General features: G+C 36.9%; 1 protein-coding gene across 7 annotated transcripts in view; it reads left to right on the top strand.

Annotated features, from left to right (window-relative positions):
* The window catches only part of LOC131686181 (dachshund homolog 2), a 189,258-nt gene that overhangs the window by 96,505 nt on the left and 69,933 nt on the right, over nt 1-22,820 (top strand). For 2 of the 7 annotated variants that reach the window (XM_058970399.1, XM_058970401.1), the window contains exons 2-3: nt 2,961-2,987; nt 19,303-19,466. In XM_058970399.1, the coding sequence (XP_058826382.1) occupies nt 2,961-2,987; nt 19,303-19,466 (191 nt within the window). The remainder of the gene's footprint in view (nt 1-2,960; nt 2,988-19,302; nt 19,467-22,820) is intronic. The other 5 variants (XM_058970400.1, XM_058970402.1, XM_058970403.1 and 2 more) reach the window with 5 other exon arrangements.

Below are 22,820 nucleotides of genomic sequence, written 5' to 3' on the forward strand. Positions count from 1 at the left end.
TCTTCTGTCTTCTGTCTTCTGTCTTCTGTCTTCTGTCTTCTGTCTTCTGTCTTCTGTCTTCTGTCTTCTGTCTTCTGTCTTCTGTCTTCTGTCTTCTGTCTTCTGTCTTCTGTCTTCTGTCTTCTGTCTTCTGTCTTCTGTCTTCTGTCTTCTGTCTTCTGTCTTCTGTCTTCTGTCTTCTGTCTTCTGTCTTCTGTCTTCTGTCTTCTGTCTTCTGTCTTCTGTCTTCTGTCTTCTGTCTTCTGTCTTCTGTCTTCTGTCTTCTGTCTTCTGTCTTCTGTCTTCTGTCTTCTGTCTTCTGTCTTCTGTCTTCTGTCTTCTGTCTTCTGTCTTCTGTCTTCTGTCTTCTGTCTTCTGTCTTCTGTCTTCTGTCTTCTGTCTTCTGTCTTCTGTCTTCTGTCTTCTGTCTTCTGTCTTCTGTCTTCTGTCTTCTGTCTTCTGTCTTCTGTCTTCTGTCTTCTGTCTTCTGTCTTCTGTCTTCTGTCTTCTGTCTTCTGTCTTCTGTCTTCTGTCTTCTGTCTTCTGTCTTCTGTCTTCTGTCTTCTGTCTTCTGTCTTCTGTCTTCTGTCTTCTGTCTTCTGTCTTCTGTCTTCTGTCTTCTGTCTTCTGTCTTCTGTCTTCTGTCTTCTGTCTTCTGTCTTCTGTCTTCTGTCTTCTGTCTTCTGTCTTCTGTCTTCTGTCTTCTGTCTTCTGTCTTCTGTCTTCTGTCTTCTGTCTTCTGTCTTCTGTCTTCTGTCTTCTGTCTTCTGTCTTCTGTCTTCTGTCTTCTGTCTTCTGTCTTCTGTCTTCTGTCTTCTGTCTTCTGTCTTCTGTCTTCTGTCTTCTGTCTTCTGTCTTCTGTCTTCTGTCTTCTGTCTTCTGTCTTCTGTCTTCTGTCTTCTGTCTTCTGTCTTCTGTCTTCTGTCTTCTGTCTTCTGTCTTCTGTCTTCTGTCTTCTGTCTTCTGTCTTCTGTCTTCTGTCTTCTGTCTTCTGTCTTCTGTCTTCTGTCTTCTGTCTTCTGTCTTCTGTCTTCTGTCTTCTGTCTTCTGTCTTCTGTCTTCTGTCTTCTGTCTTCTGTCTTCTGTCTTCTGTCTTCTGTCTTCTGTCTTCTGTCTTCTGTCTTCTGTCTTCTGTCTTCTGTCTTCTGTCTTCTGTCTTCTGTCTTCTGTCTTCTGTCTTCTGTCTTCTGTCTTCTGTCTTCTGTCTTCTGTCTTCTGTCTTCTGTCTTCTGTCTTCTGTCTTCTGTCTTCTGTCTTCTGTCTTCTGTCTTCTGTCTTCTGTCTTCTGTCTTCTGTCTTCTGTCTTCTGTCTTCTGTCTTCTGTCTTCTGTCTTCTGTCTTCTGTCTTCTGTCTTCTGTCTTCTGTCTTCTGTCTTCTGTCTTCTGTCTTCTGTATTCTGTCTTCTGTCTTCTGTCTTCTGTCTTCTGTCTTCTGTCTTCTGTATTCTGTCTTCTGTCTTCTGTCTTCTGTCTTCTGTCTTCTGTCTTCTGTCTTCTATTATCTACTTTTTGTTTTGTTTTTCTGTATATTTTTCTGTTATGTTCTGTATTCTGAATCTAGCTTTATTTTGTCTTCTACTTTCCGATAGTATTTAATCTCTAACAACATTTTTAAACAACAAAACAACCTTCGACCCATTAACTACACCCCTGACAGGAGCTACCGGCAATTTTACTCATTTTCATTATTACATATAAAGCTTAATTATGCATGAATTTGTAGTTGAGAATGAAATACTCTCGCTACATTTTCCATTATTGTTCGCTACTCCTTCCACAAAACGTTCCGCCATTATTTTTTTTTCTTTAATTTTTTCTTCTTACATTTTAAAGAACAAATTCACCTCCCATCAAGATTGGGGAAACCCGGGTGGATGTCAAGACGCTATAAAAAGCTGTAAGAAAAATGTCCCACCGCTCCGGACAGGGCCCTGTGAACCGTTCCCGTCGGTGATAAATGGCTACCGGTGGCGAGGGACAGAATTTTCCCACTGGCTAGTGGTTGTGGCGCGCTGACAGGATTTAGGGTCTTGGCAAGTGGAAATTGCTCATCGTATCGTTTTTTTTATTTTGTTGCCTGCCAGCTTATGTTTGGGGCTTGTGTCCAGGAGGGAGAAACGGAACCGTTTAACATTTGTACCGACAACCGGTATGAGGGATGGGAATGTTGGAAAGGTCACCACACCATTTCCCTGGCGTTCATGGGAGGGGTATAATGAAGGGAGGGTTTTATTTTATTGCGAATTAATGTTGAACAACAGTTTGTGTTCATAACCTGTTCCCCCTTTTCGAGTATGTGTAAATGGGAGGGACAACCGAGAACGAAGGAGTAGTAGGCTGCGACGTAATGAAACAAAAAAAATTGGCGGACGACCTTTGTACTTGCTGTCTGCGCCTACTACAGCCAGTCGGTGAAGCTATTATGGAGGCGTATCGAAGCAGGCTGATGGGGAGTTCATATAATTTTGCGACTTGTAGCATGTACAATACTTTCCCCCTTACCGGGAACGAATAAACCGATTGTGGTCGGCGGAAGGGGAAAGAATGAAAATTGAACAGCCATTGAAGAGTTTCAACTAAATAAGTGTACCTTTTTGCTTTGTGCTGTCTGTGGTTTGCTCTGTGAAAGATAGATGTGCCTTTTATAGTCCAACCTTTCAATCGATGTTATTTCATGTAAAAGTTTGCTCTAATGTGTGATTTCTATAGTTTTTCTTTTTTTTCCTTTCATGAAATAATTGGCGCTCAGTTCTTTTGTGTATCCATTGTACTAACGAATGATAGATGTTTTTTCTATATATGTTACGTGTCTATTCAGTAAATGTTTGTTCTTTCCGCTATGTTTTTCTTCCATCCACTGTTTTTTATGTTCAATTCACTCTAAGATATCAAAATTTATTGCAATACCAAAAAAAAACAATACCCGAAAAAGCGAGACTCACTGAACGAATGGACGATTTTTCTTTCTTTTTTAATTTCAGATGCTTATCGATAAAACCACCTGAGAGGTAGGCGCATACAAGTTTAGCAAAACCTATATCCAATGAGCGTGTGCGTGTATGTGTGTGGTTGAGCTTCCCACCCCCTCACAATACTTACCAAAAGACTCGAAAGACCAGCGAGCAAGATCATCCGCGCGAAGCGAAACCCCCCAAAAAACAGTAGGTACGAAAAAAAACAAACACACAATTTGAACAAATCAGAGACGTGCTGACGTACGTAGCCGCGATCCGATTTCGATCAGCCATCATAGCATGCTGTGCATCTCTGTTGAGGCTTTCACGCGTCAACCTTTTTTTCAGCGGATGATTTTGTCTGGCTGTCTTTGCCCGTACCTCCCCCCACTCCCCTCATTGCATTGTGTAGGCTCACGCGATCAATCACTAGATTTTATGTGCACACGATCAAGCAAAGTTAGTACACTAGCTAAGACAGCTGTCACCTCCCATCCCCCGTTGAGCACCTCATTCAGTGATGATTTCCCACTCGGTAATTGAGAAGTGTATATAGAATCAAATGAAACGCGCGCGCTTAGTTGATCATTCGACCTTTTGATCGGTGACTTTGGGCAAAACATCGAGATGAAATTAATACGTTAGCCAATAGAACAAACATGACACGATTACAAATGCATCTATCATTGGGAAGGGGGTTTGATTACTAGCTATGAGTAGAGAAACAATGATTTATTAGCTGTAAATTAACTTTGAATGCTTTCTTCTTTGATTAATCTTTTACGACGCAAGGTGAAGGACGTTGTTAGAATAAGTATAGAGCTTCTTTCTGTCAGCGAGTCATGAATTCACTCAGTCAACGAAGTCTCATAACGGTGTAGTAGTCATTTTTGAAGCATTTTCATTTTTAGATGTATTTTTTGGTTTGACAAAAATCCAATTCAAACACAAAGGATAGACGATCCCTTATTCATCTCAATAGTGGAATGCCACACTATTTCAATCATTACTCTATCGAAAAAATGAGCTTGAAGTCTAAATTTTTAATGAGGTCAGTTTTAAAATAAATTCCTTTCCAATGCCGCTTTTTCTTCAAGCTCACAGTACACTGCATCGTTATAACCCTATGGTCAATTGCTGCTTCTTTTACCCTATGTGCGGGATTAGGAATCGAATACAGGAGAGCTCGATAATCGACCACCAACTTCCACTGCCCCAGTAGTTTCCATGAATTAGTTATTTAGAAAGTACAAATTTCATCACATTCTAGAATATTCTTTTCATCGACAATGCTGTGAATTATCTTTGCCAGCATTCCTGTCAATTAGTGACCTCTCCCTGGATCCGCCACTAGCTTTGGTGTAGCTCATATTCCAAAATTGTCAAAAGAATTTTCAAAGTGTTTGCCGAAGGTTGGATTTTATAAATACCCTAATTTCATCAGAGAAGATACACGCCTCTCCAATGGAGGTCCTATGACACCAAACAAATAAAGTTTTTGAAAACGATTAATTTTAATGCCATACATTGAAAAAAATTACATGTTAAATATATATAACCACAGATTAGTTTGTTGTGCACTACGCAGCTGATGAATCACTATTGCGCAAACGAGGTTGTACAAAAGTTAGTTCTTCGAAAAATTATTCAGCTGTTCAACATGTCCCGGAAAACCTTAGATGCTTTCACATAGGTAAAAATTCCTTGCAAGCATATTGTGCATTAGATTCACGATGATCGACATCTTGATTCAGTATGTTGATTCCTTGATCCTACTAAACAAGTTAATGTTTGATTGGCTGGTTCCATTTTTCCAAAATTCTGGATTCTTTTATTGAATAAAATTATCTTCTTACCTTGAAACATATTAGAGTCATTAGAATCGCACATACAAAAACATATGTCAGATCAAATTTCTGATGACATTTCGTAAGTTACGATCTTTAGCACCACTAGTTTAAAATGTCGATGTACCTTTCAAAATCGGTTTCAGAATATTATCACATGTTATCAATGAACCAGAAGAGAATATAGCTGGCTTTGATTAACCTAAAAATTAGGCTCCCTTTAGTATAAGATTTTTCTGAGGCTATACCGAGATTTATATTCTATTAAATAAATTCAGATTTATATAAAAAACTAGTCTTGATTTCTGTCTTCAAGACTATTTTCATAAAATCGAACAAAAAAACTTATTATTCTACAAAAATGTTTCCAGACAGCCAAAAATCATTTTTAAGACGAAACAAAGCCCATACTTATGAATGCTCTCAAGTGTATTTTCCAAAGTACGCTTAAAACTTTTAAGCTTTATCCATATATTCTTATAATAGTGTTCAAGGCGGTCTTGACTAGATCTACTTAAAACTTTGTTAAACCTGATAGATTTATGATATTTTTTTCCTCAACAACAGTATGCCATAAAACTGTTTGTAGTCGAAAAGAATCTGTTCGAGGAAATAAATCTATCTCACATTTTTTTATCTAAATGGATACGAATGAAAATCGGTAATATAAGTGGCTAGCTTTTAAAGCTCTTAGTTCAGGATGTTTTCCTACCACGACCAGTTTTCTGATGATATGCAATATAAAAGTTCGAAAAACTCAACGCGCCTTAGAACATCTGCTAAAACATGGACTTTTGTAGGAAATATTAAATCTTTTCGAAAATTCAATAATTTATATATAGGTTTGTAATTGTTTTATTCTTGATAAAATTGCGTTCAAAAAACATTTATCTATTCCAGAAATGTATTTGAAATAGTATGAATCAGTTCAGCATAGTAAAAATTGCATTTCACAAGGTAATGACTACCATTCCAAAGTAGTCCATGACGCCATTACTTGTCATAAATTCATCTTTATTTATCTTACTCTTGAAGAAGAGCAGTTGGACTTGAATAAAACTAATTAGCATTTTTAAGGACAGAAAGGTTCTACGGAAGATCGACACAAATCTAGTCCATTTAACATTAAAAATGTCAATGTTTCAAATGATTAATTATTAGGGTAATCACAATTCCATCTAAAAATGGATGGTTATTCTAAACAACGTAGGTTAAAAAGAACTATGCAACGAACCAACGATACCTCGCTATAAGTACAGATACTTTAACTACAATTGTCGATTTTGCTGTTTATTCATGATTGAGCTACATTTCACGTCTTCTCCGTCGGGATAATTTAATATCCCGTCAGTCATAACAGTGTGTTTGTTTATTACAGAACTTTTTTTATAAAATAGTGTTTTCACGTCGTTAAAGTTGTATAATGTACAGTTTTAAGAAAGTTTTATGGCAGCATTCTCAAAGCTTCGACAAGAATTTCATAAAATAATCATTTTAGTTTTATGAAGGTATGAATACGATGTAATAAGAAGGTTTACAAGAGCGAAATAGATGCTGAAAACGGTACTACTAGCGGCAAACCTAATCTAGTGGTCTGTATCTAGTGTTCAGGGCCGGCGGAACACTTTTTTGTCGAGTGGGTACTAAGATTCGGAGTGATTCCTACCCGTGATGACGAAAGTTCAGACCTGGCGTGTGTAAGTGAACAGGAAAACTCCCGAATAATATCTGGTGTCTGGAAATTCTGTTCGTTTATTGCTGATGCTTCAAATGTTCCACAGCTAACTACCAATTACTCCATTTTTTTAAATTTCGTTGCATTATTTTTCCGTACCCACCGATAAAACCTTTCGCAGGTACTGAAGCCTACATAATAGTATTGGCTAACGGAAAGGTATCTCCACCGACCGACATCCCCTCAGGCTCAATGGAGGTCCATTTGGATATTTCTGCGGTGGCGAAAATAATGCCGATAAGTCCACTTTACGATACACATTATACCCATCTAATACAACCGGCACCAGGAACGTCTTCCTCCCGCCCAAATATAAGCCATTTAACATCACCGATATATGCGGGATCTAACTAAACAACACTCGGCCATGTACGTAGAAGTCTAGTCTACGTATCCGCCTGGGAAGTAGAGATTGATGGTGTAGTCTCTTACGGGGTCCTTATTGCGAAGTATAGTGCGAAGGTTGGTTTCTTTAAGAACCCTTTGCTATAGTCAGTGTAAATTCTGGTTTGCAAGTAATTGCATTCGGTAAAAATCGAGGAATGTAAGAAAACCGCTAATTTTTCATCAGCCTCATATCGCAGGATCTGCTCGTCTACACTTTGTTATTTTGAACGGGGCTCGTCCACCTGTTCGTCTTTTTGTGCCGCAAGGCATGAGCTGCCCTCGTCACAAACCATTGGGCCTATAGCTACCTATTGTAGAAACAAGGCACGGTGTGGAGAATGCGGAGAGAACTATGAAAAGTTTTCCTACTGTGGAAGACTCCGTATGATCCTTCAACATATTCCACATATAAATTATTTGGGAAAAAATTGAAGCACTCTTTTAAAGAACGCGCCGAGAAAAATTGTTAAATAGGGCTACGCTACCGGCCATGATGAATTTGTACGCTTCCTCGTTCACTAAAGAGCGAGAGTCTGACCATCCCATTGTAGGAACATTTTCTAGTGTGCCATATACGCTTTCGAAGGAGGAAAATCGTTTTCTCTCCTTAGCTTCCTCGTAAAAGCCTGTCCCTTGAAGGGTGCTGTTACAAAACCAAAATAAGTGATTCCTAGTCTCGAGTAGAAAAGGGCAAGAATTTCCACATCCTACATTTCAGTCCCTACATTTGTTCCCAGATTTTACACAGGTTAACTTCCAATGTAGATCTTCCACAATTTTAACATTATTCACCAGGACCAAGAAAACACTATGGAAGAGTATGTTTGGGAATCAAAGTGTGCTATTCTTTCAATCGGATTAACCTGTGCTCGGTATCAGGTATTGAAGTTGTCGCTTGCCAAGTCCGAATCAAAGGCAAACTACTTATTAGTATTGATTCCATACACATCACACCTCAGCTGATTTTAGAAAACTTCAATTCTCACGGTATGCCATGGAATTGTCTTCACGATGATTACCGATCTATCTAACAGTGTGATATCACAACATTATATATGTTGTCTAGGCGTGCACCTAGTGCACCAAATCTCTGCTAACCGAATACATTTGGCCTCATTCCACTGCAACATGTGCTGGCTATCCTTGATCTCCCCTATATGTCTCTCATATACATATTTTTAACCACCATAGATATCTAAATTTATTTATCTCTTCTCTCTTGGTAGTTAACATCTACCTGGCAACCAGGTCTCAAAAGAGTTCCCAGCGGATCCTAGGAGGTCAGTCAGCGATCCGGTTCATGATATCCTGACAGTGTGCTTCCGTTTGCCAAAAAGCTGCAAGTTAAATTTCTTCTTTTCCTGTCATTGTTGTCCACCCTCTCTTCACTTCCCCTGACACGGTTTCTGCTACTCTGATGTCGAAATCAATCCCTCTTTTGCCTTCCTTATAAAAGCGTTTCTTTTTGTTTCAATTTTTAATGAAATAATAATTATCTTTGAAAAATTGCGAATTATATATTTAGTCTCTTAACATATTTCTAACTGAATCCTTTATTCTTAATAAAATCGCGTTAATATTTTTTTAATATCGATAAGAGTTCCTCGTTTTTAGAAATAAAAAATAATTTCAAATTTCAATCGAATCCCAAATTTGGAAGAAATTGAAATTGTAAAGCAAAGAAATTTGTATCTGAAATAAAACATAAAATTGTCGTACATCGAGAATTTCGGACGCATTCATTTTGTGCGCGAGACACATACATGGTTAATCTCAGGTTTGGGTTTGTTCCAAACTTTCGAGTGGGTAATTTCCCTCTCGGTTATTTTCGAGTGGGTAGTACTACCCATACAACCCACGTATTCCGCCGGCCCTGCTAGTGTTGAAAGGAACGAGCTAGTTTTTCATCCTGGATCCCACTGAGAAATGGTGATGCAAAATCATGGGATCAACGCCGCACACTGGCGGATCTTCGAACAAAATTCGGACAAAATTTTAAATGTTACCTAATTCGGCTGAAATCACAAGTTAAGCTAATTTTGAGGTGCTGAAATCATTTTTGATGTCAAAAGTCATAAAATAAGATTCATTTTTCCATACAGTGTCATCGAACCTTTCTTATGGCTATGATCCCATTTTAATAATAGATTTTCCTGTATCAACAATATCATAAAAAATGAAGAACACTACTTTTAATTCATTTTATTCAATGCATTATATAACATGTTGGTTTATTTTATCTGATTTTATTCTGATTATCTTGTACAATATACCATACGTCTCCATACCAGCAGCAAACATTTTTAAACTCATTAATCTCGTTGGCATACAGAGGCGCAGAACGAGACCATGAGATTCGAAAGGTGGAGGCAATTTTCCTTAAAATGCATAATATTTTACCGTTCCGAACTGTTTTTCCTGATTGCTCAGAATACATCAGTGAAAAAAGTGTTTTTGACCACACCACCTCAGTCATAATTAAACGATAAAGTCAAACTTAGCGAATATATTATAATAGCAAACAAAGTTTTTTTTTGTTTTCCTACAAAATTAATTAAATGGTGCAAAAATCGGGCCAAAATCAAAATAGCAACATTCATTTGAAGTGAACATAGAAATTGTGGTTTAGGATACGAAAATCATTAAAAATTCAGGATATACATACGTTTAAGCTGCTGTTAAAAATCGTGTACTTATTCAATGATCATATTATTATGTATCACTCAATACATGAGGGATGAGAAATTTAGGAAAAATATAAAATATCAATAATTAAAATATAATTTAATTTTTGACCGGCCTTCGGCCACTGTGTGCCATCCTTCGTCCAATAGGCGTCCATTGTTGAACCTGTGTTGGACAATTTTGCACCAATGTTTTGTAGTCCCAAATGACTGCGCCAATAATGAGAGCAACACTACTATTTTCAATTATTTCCAAGCTGAGGTTACACAAATTGTTGTGTCCAATTACATTTGTTGTAATATTGTCTTATTTAACCGTTATGTGTCCGACGGGATACCCGGGTACCTTAAATTCCAATGTTTTATCTATAGCTGTAAATTGAAATTTCGTGACATCTTAGAACTTCGTTAAGTCAAGCTTTTGGGTTAAAAATATTGCTGATATAGTAAGTGGGGGAGTGAGGAGAGGCACTTGAATTTTTTTACTACGTAACAGGCCGACGAGGGTACCCGGGTACCCATAAAACTGAAATGTCAATAACTAAGGCAATTCTCAACCGATTTCGACACTTTCTAGTCTTTTCAGAACAGGAACTCATCCACTTTTAGTATTGGAAAAAATCGGGTTGATTCATTCGTATCCCGGGAATTCGAATTTCCGGAATTGTAATCCAGTTCTGGGATACTATTTGTGAATTTCAATGGAATACTGGCAACATGGGTATCAAAATTCTTGGACTTGCATTAGCTGGTTGTATCTCGTTGTTTTTAACCGTTTGGTGATTTGACTCCGGAACGGACATTCCGGGGAAGGCTCCCGTGGGGCCGTGAGTGGCCATTCCGAGGTCAAATTGCCATATGTCAATATCAAATAATATACCTACATGAAAACATCCACATCGAAACTGATGAAAAATGTCGTTTTCCGTTGGCCCCTAGGTGGTCAGGATCAGCTTTTATGAGCATTTGATTTTCTTTTGTAGGGGACGGTGGGGAGTTGTGAACATCGTTTTGTTTTCGGAGCATAGCTGCCATAAACATTGGTCGATTTTCATTGTTAGACCTTGTATTTGTTAAGTACAGCTTAATACATCCGCAGGATGAGCAATTAAAAAAAAATCATTGCCTTGTTTGAGATATGACAGAATGCGTGGAATCGGCATTTTAGTTTGGTGGAGAGTTGTGAACCATCGCAAAAAGTAGAAGAGATGGAATATTTTTGCTATTTATTTTTATTAGGGCTATAGAAGATATATTTTTAGATATTTCTAAACTAAAGATGAGATGGAAAAGTGATCTGATTCGCAATGAGTCGACGACAACATGACTCGCGCCAAGCCACTTGAATTCGCGGTTGTGGCACGAGGAAATCAAAATTGTGGCAGAATCCTGTTCTTCGCATAAAATTGAACATTTTTATATCATAATATGTATGATTAATCCCTGATTTTCGAATTATGATACTGTTCTACTTAAAAAAATACTATAACCCACTGAAATGTATTCACACTAAGGGTGGTTCATAACTCTCCACTTTACATATCTTCGAAAAAAACGTATCTTCATCGACACACTAAAGGTTCTTCCAATTTTTTTTTGTCGATGAAAGCCAAGGAACGTTTTGCTCTAATTTACTTTGAAATCAGTTACATAACGGGATTCCACATACCACAAATACAACCGAGTAAAAAAACTTTTTGTTTGGTATATTTAGTCTCTCGTTACCTAATGATAAAGAACATGAGTTAATGCAACATTTGCTAATGAGAAAGTGACGTCATGACAGTAGAAACATTTATCAGTAGTTACCACATTTTTATTATCTATTGCTTCGTGGAAATTGTCAGGGTTTCCCAACTACCCACCATCCCCTACTATCTATTATTTAAATAGCCACCAAGTAAGACAGGAAATGTGAAAATTAAAAAAAAGTCAACTTAGTGGCTATTTATGAAGTACATTTAAATACTATATTAAAAGGCGTAATAAAATTTCGTATACAAGGACTCGTTCTTAAGTTATCGAAGAAAAGTAAAATAAATGCTCGAAAGGCGTTTTAACGGTCAATATTACATAGCTTCGAAACCGTCAGCTTTGGACGTTTAGTATTTTCAACGAATTTTGCAACGTAAAACATCTTCTAATGAAATAATTTTGGTTAATAATCCTCCCAGCTGGATGCATTAATTCTTCAAACAAATTTAGTGTCGAAAAACTTAGTGTCTTCAATAAAGTTTTCGAGAATTTTATTACAAATAACGTGGCTGAAGACATGTGTTCACGGTATCGAGATATATCAGGCTATTTGCTAAAGTGAACCTTTAAAACAAGTTATTCTGATATTACTGTATATGATCAATTTTTTCTGTTGTTAATAAACAACAAAATAATTTTATCCAAGCCATGTGTCTTTTAAGCTTACAGTAATATTGAAGAAAACTGGATTTAAGAATAATTTCGTAAATATCATTTTAAATCTCAATATGGTGCATATCTAGAGCTTTCATATCTTCAATAAAGATGTTTTAAATGAAATTCCCAAAAACTTTTCTGAAGACACCAAGTCTCTTACTACCTAATTTTCCATGATTATTTCTAGGAGGATTTGTCACTAAAATGATTATATCAGAAGATGTTTTATATGTTGGGAAAATTGTTGCTAAACTTTCACTTAAATATTTTACTTACCAATCAGTTTACGGCCATGTTTCCCTTCGCTGTATCAAGAAGTCGTCTCCAGTTCACTCCGTCCATGGCTGTTTGTCACCTCGCAGGGTATGAAGACTTCTCAGGTCTCCTTAATCTTGGCCGATCTCTCCTCCCTGTAGCTGTCGGATTAGTTTGATTTTTACCGAGTTGTTCACCATTCTGACGACATGCCCAGCCCACCGCAGCCGGCAACAATCTAATTTTTGTCCCACCCTGATGGTCAATTGTGCTAGAAGGCGTTTTCAACTTTATTAGATTGAAACGTTTAGTTATACTTCTTTTTCCGAGGTAAAACTGACTCTCAATGAATATATGTCCTTGGAAAAATTACGAAAACGATACGCTATTGTGTTACCAGTGTGCATCGAAACAAATATGTTCATACAAAAAGCTTTTGGGCAGGAAATTTTTGTTCCAACGCTTTTTTAAACTACTCTAAGAAAGCTTCCTATACTTATTACCATGGTATGTTTTGTATTTTATGAATTTGAGAAATGTTCAAATCTGCAGTAAACTTTAAATTTTTCGGACAGGAAATCTTCGTATCGGATTTATTTGTATTTTAGGTATCAAAGCAAAATGGATGTGATATAAATCGGCACAACATACATTAATACAGAAAGAAAGTGGTTGGAAGCTCTTCAACCGAGCACTCAGCAAATAGTTTTGTGCTTAGATCTCACTTCAAATGGGGTTAGGATAATATTTTTAAGTTTCATGTCCAGTTTGATTATAGTGAATTTGCTAGTGGTTGAACAGCATTTATCTGGGTAGAGGTTTCCGTGGTAAGCAGTCTGAGAACAGAACCGACACATTCGGTTCTGGTCTTGATATGTCAAAGCGTGGTCTGAGTATTGTGGTCTGAGATCATATCCTTTATTTTGGTTTGTATGTATGGTCAGTTAGTGAGACTCTGCATCTTATTTTTTCACACAATGAGCACAAAGAACGAAATAGACCGATAAATATAGAGTAACACTGCAATGCACATCAACCGCACAAAGAGAAACTTGATCACGCAAAAGTGAAAGAAAGTGTGCTCTAGAAGATGCACAAATAGTCATCTTGAAGAGCCACGTTTTTGTTTCTCCCCTCATTGGAAAACAGGAAGAAAAGAGGAATCAAGACAAAATTCAGATAAAGTTTGATCGGAAGAACTGTGCCAACATTTTTGTTGATTGTCTGCTCTGCTTCCATACATGGAAGTCCAAGGTTACCCATAAAGAGCCTCTCCATTTCTACTGGTTTGTGTGTGGAACCACAGAGAAGAATGCACATACGAATACTTTTTTTCCATAGGTCCAATCTGCAAAAGAGAGCCTCTCTTTGTTTACTTTCTCTTCCGCGAATTACTCGGTCACCTTTCTGATTTCCCTTCAACTCTATGCATAATAAAATAATAACAACCTTGGTCTTTCGAAACATACTGATAAATGTTTAAAACGTTTTATGGTTTCGCAGTAATAAGCGAAAGAGAAAGCGAAAAAAGAGGGCTCTCATTTGCAGATTGGACCTAATGAAAAAAAAGTCTTCGTATGAGAGTAACACCCAACGGAGGGAAAGCTTTGTTACAAAAGAGAAGAGCTGTACCTCGCAAGAAGAGTGTAAAGAGCGCGTTTATTCTTCTCTTTATTTGCTCTGAGGCGCATTCCTGACGAAACGTACCTGACCTGCATAACCTCAACCGCAATGAATCCAACAAAATCTTTGTGTTCTGACAGTGTTTGACATCCTACTCACTAGTATATGGAATCAAATCATGTAGTTGGACATCGATGTTGTCATCGTTCATATACATGAAGGTGCTGAATCTAGCAGTGCTGAACTCTACGCAATGATACGGGTTAGACATAACAAAGAACTGCTGAATTATTGGACGTTTTAAGTACAACATTTCAAGTCCCACTTCCTCCTTTAATCTTAAAATAAATTCTAACCCTCAACCAAAGTTCTACCTCACGAACACTATAGCGTACGTTACACCACCTTAAGTCCACAGCCACCAAATTACACCGCAGCACAGTGGCTCGGCTTAGAGCAAAAGGTGGACTAAAGTTAAAACTTGGTCGTATCAGTTCGAGTAGCACGGTTTTATGTAATTTGGGTACGTACAATTCGTTTTTGATATTCAAATACATTAAAAATATTTACTCTTCATTAGGGTGACTCAAAAATAGTTTTTCGACGACGCGGTTCATAAATAATTTTGAAAGTAACCGTTGGGCACTAGATTCGTTTTTGATATTAAAACATGTAAAAAAAGAAATCCTCACTCATTAGGGTGGCTCAAAAATAATTATTTTGATATTTTCAAACGTTCATAAAATTGTTGAATTGTAACGATCGTGCGCTGATTTTTTTTTTTTCATTTCGTTTATTTGATAGGCACAAATGCGTTAGCTTGGCGGTGCCGAATTCTTTTGTTTTTACATTTTGAATATCTTAAAACTAGGAGGTTACAATGTTGAAATATTTTTTTTTATAAAAGAGAAAAAATTTACAGCTATCTTAAGACTAGAAAAAAAATTCTATATATAAGAGAGGGGGCAAAAGATTTTTTTTTATGAAAAATTTTAAAACAAGGAATTCAATAGTAATAGTTTTTTAGGAAATATTTACAGTTATCCTAAAACTAACAATATAGTTTGGTACACAAAAGGGGGAACAAATATTTATGAAAAATTTCACAGATGTTTTAAAACTAGGGATACAATTCTATTTACAAGATGGGGGACAATAGTTTTAACAAAGAGTAGAAATTACAACTATCTTAAAACTAGGAATACGGAATACAAATTTGATTTTTTATCGGATACTTATGCTTGGTCATTTCCAAAATCGGTGTAGAAGTAGTTGTATCAAGGACAGGGGAGAGAAGGCGTAGATGGTGACCGGTAGAGAAGAGCAAAACTTGCAACTTTCGGGCAAACGGGAGATCAGCGAAACAAATTTGCGCCTCAGTCTAGTAGGTCGGATTGGCGGATGGTATTCTTCGGACCCGCGGGGAATCCTTCAAAGGAAATCCTTCGGACCTCGAGTCGCTCTCGCTTCAGATTCCGTAGTGATAAGGGCGACGGCGGTTACATAGTGGCAGTCTGAAGCTTATCGGTTCCACACGGCAAGAAGAAACTTCTAAAAACGAGAAATAAAAAGAGAGGGGCTAAATGTGCGCTGAATTTGCTTTTAATATTAAAACATATTAGAAAAAAATCTATTCGCATCAGGGTGGCTCAAAAATAATTATTTTGTCGTAGCATTTAATAATTTTTAGTAGTTATATTTGTACACTGCATTTCTTGCCGTATTAAAACATATTAGAAAAAGCCACTTGTTAGGGAGGTAAAAACAATTATCTTATCGTTAAAGTTCTTAATTTTTATGTTAATTTTGGTACGCCGCAATTATGTTTGATATTCAAAAGAGTTAATTTCCATCTCATTAGATTACTTTAAAAAAATGTTATATCTTAACGATTCAAGTAAGATGATTTTGAGTAACTTCGGAACGTTCAATTTATTTTTAACATGAATTGGTAAGTAAAAATAATTTCAATAATAGATTGGTTCATGCATAATTTTGTTTTCGTCATGGTTCAAATTTTTTTGCTCATGTGAATGCTTCCAACATATTTTTTGGCTACAGGAATTAAGTAAATGTTTTATAATAAAGTATTTCGGAGCCACAGTAAATCTACTCGCATCCACTAGAGAAGTATTTAAATTATTATGGCTTAATATCACATCACATGTGATTTATTCAAATAGAGTTTATTTTACTTGGGTTATTTTGAGATACTGAACCAATTTATCTACAAAAGTTTGAGCAAGCGATAATTTAAACAGATACAGTTTGATTTAATGTCGGTAAAAATTCTTATGTTTATTCATATATTTAAAAAATTCAAGCATAATTTATTTAATTTCCGTCCGATTCTGATGATGGTTCATCCGATTTTTTCATAGAATAGATACTATCGACATCTCAGTAACTCCGCTCGGTTCCTTTCATTTGTGCACTGTATAAGCATCGTGGATCATCCAATCAATATTATTTCAAAGCTGTGCTAGCTTTAAAATAATTATTTGAATAATTACCTCGCGTCTCCATTTGTAGTTTTTCTAAATTTGGATTGCTTATCGCAAGTTTTCGCAAAATTACCATGGGCTCATGTGAGAGAGAAAATTAAAAGCTTTCGAATGAGTATAGTGCGATAGCGGGCATTCGCGAGCGTCGTAGTTGTTATGGCTTTAGAAGTTCGTACTTTGTTAATCATCACGATAAACAGCTATTTACACAATGAATAAACAAACTAGTAACTCATTTGTGGTAATTTTACGATGTAATTTAATCAAACGAATCATTTTGCCGAAGCAACCTATGCCATAAAAACAATTGTTTCTTCGAAAAACTTAAATAACCGCATAAAGTCGCTGTGAGCAAATTATGCAAAAATCGTAGAGTTACACCCTTCTAAAAGCTGTGAAATTTTTCATTCAAATAGTCTAAAATTTTTCCAAATTGTCTCCGACATATAAGCCAACACAAGAAAAATAATGATGAACATATCGATCTTCATATCTGGACTTAAGTCCGGGCTCGTCCCACTGTGCACAGTTGTGTTACTTTTTTCTTCTGTGTTTTAATCATTTAGAAATTCGATGCATACGGTTGGTTTGATTAGTAACGATTCTTGCGCTTGCTGGTAGCTAGCGGAGGGATTTTTGCGTGTGATCCGACTTGAAGCAGAATACTTAATATTCTCATGTTTCTAAGGTATTACCAGGAGAGTAAAATAATTACATAATTTGACAGGCACTGTTTCGAATTAGCCTCTTTGCAAGTGGAAGAAACTGTCAAATTGGATTACATATATGTATACTAGATGCATGTATGATAAGTGCGCGTATTTTATACAACACATTTTACTATTCTACACTAATAGAAGGCTTTGTATACTTATATTTCGATTTAGCTCTCATATATCCTCCTGTGATCATTCAGAATTCTTGGATTCGTATGAATAAAATTGGAACACAAAACAGATTTACTGCCGATTTAAAAATATTTGTCCATTTACTATGGGAATTAAAAACGGGATATGTGCTGGGAAACCAGAACAGCCGATCGCCCTAGATTAGAACGAAATCAAATTTTCAGTACCCGTTCCACTATGTATAAACCAGGATTTGAAACCATATTCTCGTTCCATTTTGCTAAAGTTATTCTAGAAAAGATTTAGCGAAACTAGCGAAAGATTTCTAGAATCCTTTACTTAAAACCGATTGTTTCACTTTCTATTCAGTTAAACTTGTTTGGCTAGATACTCGTCCCTCATAATTGAATTATACACCGCAAATGATATCGCACTTTCTCGAACCCTTTGCAAACAGGCATTTTGCCGGTTCACGATGAGTCCAGTCCTTTCAGCTCAATTACAACCCGCTGAATTATGACCCAATTCATTCCCTTCGCAGTCATTTACACTTTTCCCCAATGCATTGAAAAGTTTTTTTTCGCTTCCTCCCTGTAAAGTGAAAGAAAACATTTTTATTTATGTATCCATTTCTAATTTTTAATTTCCAAACTTCTTTTTCTTTGTGAACCATTCACTTTACCACCATAACCAGCTATGTTATCCCGGGTTTGCTCCGCACGTACCCACTTTTAATTCTATTAATCCTCCTTTGCCACCGCCATCGTCACCACCTTTGCTGGTAACGGAATAGCGCCGGTGTTTTTTTTTCCTCTCCTGCTTGTGGTTGCTGAAGGAGGGTGATAAAGCGTGTAAGAAAGTAAGCTGCCTAAAACCATCATACCATGGTCTTCCGAACAAAACGAGCGAAAAAACGGGATCAACTCGGGATGGAAAATCTGTGGGTGGCATTTTCCTGGTGGCCGTCAGTCCCTTTACTCGCCCGGTATAATCTGTTCGGTGATTTCCTCGCCCAAAGATCTCCGCGTCCGAGTTGTCTTCAACTTGGCGTACCACCGTCGGGATTGTGGACCAGCTAGCAGCGCTTGGCTACTAAGGATTATGTGAATAGGGGAAATGGGCTTTAATGGAATATTTATGTTTCAAAATTAATTTGTAGAAAATATAATTAATATTTTATTACACACCGAAATAAATCAAGCTCGACGTGTATATTCTTTTCGTTCCTGTAATTCACGGATGCCACGCAAAAGGTCTTTGTTCCGTATTAGTGCTGCTGCTTGCTGCCGTTGCAGTTCACAGTCGGAGGGAAAAGTTTCTTTTATTTATATGCTGAAGGCTCCTCACGGTGGCGAACTTCGTCCAGAGAACATCAGATCCAACTCTGACTGTTCGGTTTCTGTTCGCTCCCTGCCAAAGGTGCGCAATCGTATAATAAACCTAAAGATAATAAAATGCATAAATCAAACTTTCAACCTGCAATTACAAGTACTTGGTGTTCTACCTTTCCGAGAGTCCGGGCTTCTTTCTCTGCCGGGGTTCCGTTCCCGGCGTGTGTTGAAGCTGCCTTTTTTCCGCAGAAATCATAAATCCTTCAGTAGTATAGTATTTTCGAAATTTCCGCTCTCGCGAAACCTGCATGAAGCAGCTTGGTAAAGGTTTCGCGAAGACCCACATTGGATTTGTTTTGAGCTTTGGAAACGTACAAAACGGTAAATTGTTCGAAGTTCCCTCGCCGTCCGCTTGAAGGTCAAGTCATCGATCGTGGCGAAAGGGGGCTATCTTTTACAATCTGTCCAAACAGCGAACCGAAGGTGCTCATCAAATAATCACTTTTCAATCGACTTCGGTGATTTGGCGTGTATGTTCTGAGCACTGGAAACGGGGCTGTAATTATCACACGTCGAACGTCAAATGGAAAAGAACAGAAAAAATCAATGAGTCGGAAATCATTACGCTTATTATTTTTTAAATCTTGCCTCTTTTTTATTAAAACCTTCCCCATCCTCCCCGCTACACAACCAACAAGCTCGCGCCTAGCTAGTACTAACCGAAAACCCTTTCTTAACACCAGTAACTCTCTGCTATCGCACAGCTCTAGGCCCGGCAGACCCCCGAAACGAGGCCCCGTCGGACTGTCGATGCCGGCGTCGCACATGTCGCACCACGCCGCCTCCCAGATCAAGAAGCACCGGCTGGACAATGGCGAGTTCGTCTACGAGAACGGACATCTGAATGGTGAGTAGCTGTTGTGAATGCATCTATACCTATATAGGCCTACTGTGATTAGTATTTTTCGAATATGATGTACACTCTCAGCTAGCATTGCAATATGTGTGTTCGGTTGGGGTTTTTTTTGGGTCGGAGTTAATCGAAGCAGGCGAAAAAACGAAACATTATCAAATAAACGTACTAAGCCAAAAAATATTATATTCTAGATTTGGAATAAGTGTTCTGTTTTAGTTCTATCAATGTATACTCAACTTATAAACTGTTGTACTGCATTTCATACATACACTTGTATTTTGAAATTCACATACATTTTAAAGTTACAGATGGGTAAGTATTTCGACTAAGATTTTGTAATCTTCACTGATGAAGACTACAAATCAAAACCGAAATGCGTATTCCTTAACTATACGTTTTGAAGATTTGATGAGCTGAGCGACTGAGAGTAAAAGTCGGAAAATCAGACCACGTTTCGTAAAATCGCATTAATTTTATTAGGATTGGAATTACAATGGATTTAAAGACGTTTTGATCTTCCCGGAATTCGGAAAATAAATTAGAAATTTCCCGATAAATCCCGGGATCGGGATTTATACAGAATAAAAATTTAAAAAAATAAATTGCTTTTTCGAGGAATTTTCAAACCCGATTGATTGCATGTATATCTGAACTAAAAATAACTATCAGAAGATGTCGATTAGGTGGACTAAATATCATTGAATTATTTGATAACTTGTCACTTAGTTTATAAAGCATAAACTTCTTTTGATGATTTTTTTTGGATATATGTAGTTCCATGTATTCTTTTCAGCTACATCCTGTCGCATCCTTGAAAGCGTCATCAAAAGTGTTCGGATTCGCAGGATATTTCTTTTCATACCTTCAGAGATTTAAATATCTCGGTAGTCAAGATTGTATACATAAGTCATAATAAAATACATACTACGGTTCCGGTATAACACATTGGACGAAATATGCATTCAATAAACCGACCAACAATTTCTGCAGACGACGTTCTAGAAACTTTCCTTATGTTAAATAGCGATTCGATTTTTTTTTTTGAATAATGCAACGCCATTTCCACACCTATTTTTTGTTTCCAAACCCTTTCATTCAAGATTTAACTACTAAAATAAGAAAAAAAAAACTGTTAAAAATCTGATCAATCGTTTCATCGGTTGCGGAGATATCATGCCCACTACTAACAGTACTGTAAGGAAATGCTTCGGAACAACGATAGGAAAATTTATCTATTTTGACATGAAAAAATTAACACTCTTTAGCAGTGGCTTGAGTAAGGCTTGGACTATATACCTCAAGAATTCACGAAAAAATATCTGTATTTTACCGAGTTTAATGATATATAGCCCATTGATCTGCAAACCAATTGCAATTACCACTCACTAAATGTTTGCGGTCGAGATCTTTTCTTTATTTGGGAATAAATTAAAAAAAAATCTCTGGATTCCCGAATTCCTGGAATGAGAAAACAAAACTTCCGGGGATTCGGGAACCCGGGAAATTTGAAAATCCCGGGAAAAAATCCCAGAATGTAAGCTCTAATTGGAATGTAAGTAATTTTCACAAGGTAGCTGATTCAAATTAATTCAAACTTGTGTTGACAGTATTTGCCGGTAGTAAGTGCAATGATAGCAGTTTGATTATTTGATTGCAGAACAATTTCTTCAAAGAAAAGGACCATCAGTACGAAAATATACAGTGTCGAAATTTTCTTATACAAATTCAAAATGCATTTATCTCACGTCAGAAGTTCCCATCGCACATCGCAAGTCTTTCAATACAAGAATCAATCGAAAATTTTATTCCCCGAACAGTCGACAAGGATGAACCGCCAGTATAAACAATGGTTAAAATTATTAATTTGTGCGGAGGAAAATCAACGAATGCCAGCCCGCTTTTTTCGCTTGAAATATATCCGACTTTTACATTCTAATATATTTAAAAAGGGCTTTACGAATGGTATTCTGTTCTTCCGACTAATCCATTGCATTCGGATACGGCGAGCATCTTTGGGCAAATCGTCGATTTAATTTCAGCCAAAACGAAGGTCAAACGAAAATTTACCCCATTTCGCTCAGTATCCGGAACAAATTTTAAAGTGAAAGTCCATAATCCATATCGTTATGAATGTTATAGTTAGCCAAGGAATTTTTCGTCCGGAAAAAACAAATTTTTCCCCAAGAAATGCTCTTCCGAGCGTATTTTTTAGAAGCCTACGAAACGCTATTTATCTTACGTATATTAAAAGTTTTGATTTACAGATCAAATTTAAATATATTATGCTAAAATATTCTCAAAAGATTGGCGGCCATTTTATGTACAGAACGCTGGGTGTCCCGGTGAATCCATTATATGTCGATTTTAGTCACACGCTCAGTCCAAACTAAACGTGCTCGGTCGTTCAACGTGGAAAAATCGCGATTCCTTTTAATAGATTAGTACACAATACCCAGTTTATCGGCTTAATAAGGATTTTTTTTGTAAATTCGATAACTCTGAGTTGGCTGAACCAATTTTTTCAAACTTAGATACATCGTTCTGGCTTAGATACCGACTTCTGGCTTGGAAGTTACGAGTTGATGAATACAGTCACATAGATATCTTGATATAAACTGTACCATTAGGAATCTCTTACAAGTGGGTGCCATTTTTCTTTGATTTGTGGGTTTCGTTCATTCAATGCCGATCATATCCTCCTCTGGCTCAGAAGATTTAAAAATATACATGGTTACAAGCCCCAGCTTATAGAATTAAACTGAATTACTCTGTCCGTGATCAAGTAATCCTTGACATTTTAAAAAGTTTTGCGAAGAAACTATGTTTCTTAGTAATCATGATCAAGTGATCAAGATGTCAAAATTTAATTTACATAGAATTAGCGAAGAAATTTACCGAAGTGTTCGTTCTTAGTAACCAACAAATAATGGTATCTTTTTGCTTAAAACTAAAATAGTCCTACGTCAATCTAAAGGGTGTTTCACATCAAATGGCATCACGAAGAAAACGCCGTAGAACATTACCTAGTGAACCGATCCTTTTCAAACTTTCAGACAATAAAGTATATCCCATTAGTAAGCTTCTGGCATATTTATTTCATTCAACTTTAATACCATAACCGTACTCTCGCGCCTTACGCATAACTTCACTCATTAAGTTCAGTACAACATCTGGCTACAGATTCTTCTGTACGGAAACCCACTTTTTCTTCATGTCTCCCTCAAATTTGACCTCTTTGGGATGCTTCCGTAGTGTCTGTTTCATAATTGCCCACTATTTTTCGATGGGCTTTAGTTCCTTGGATACGAAAGTGACCCCGTACTTCGCATCGTACTATTCCAGGAC

Source organism: Topomyia yanbarensis, chromosome 2 (genome assembly GCF_030247195.1).
Source record: "Topomyia yanbarensis strain Yona2022 chromosome 2, ASM3024719v1, whole genome shotgun sequence".
NCBI lineage: Eukaryota > Metazoa > Arthropoda > Insecta > Diptera > Culicidae > Topomyia > Topomyia yanbarensis.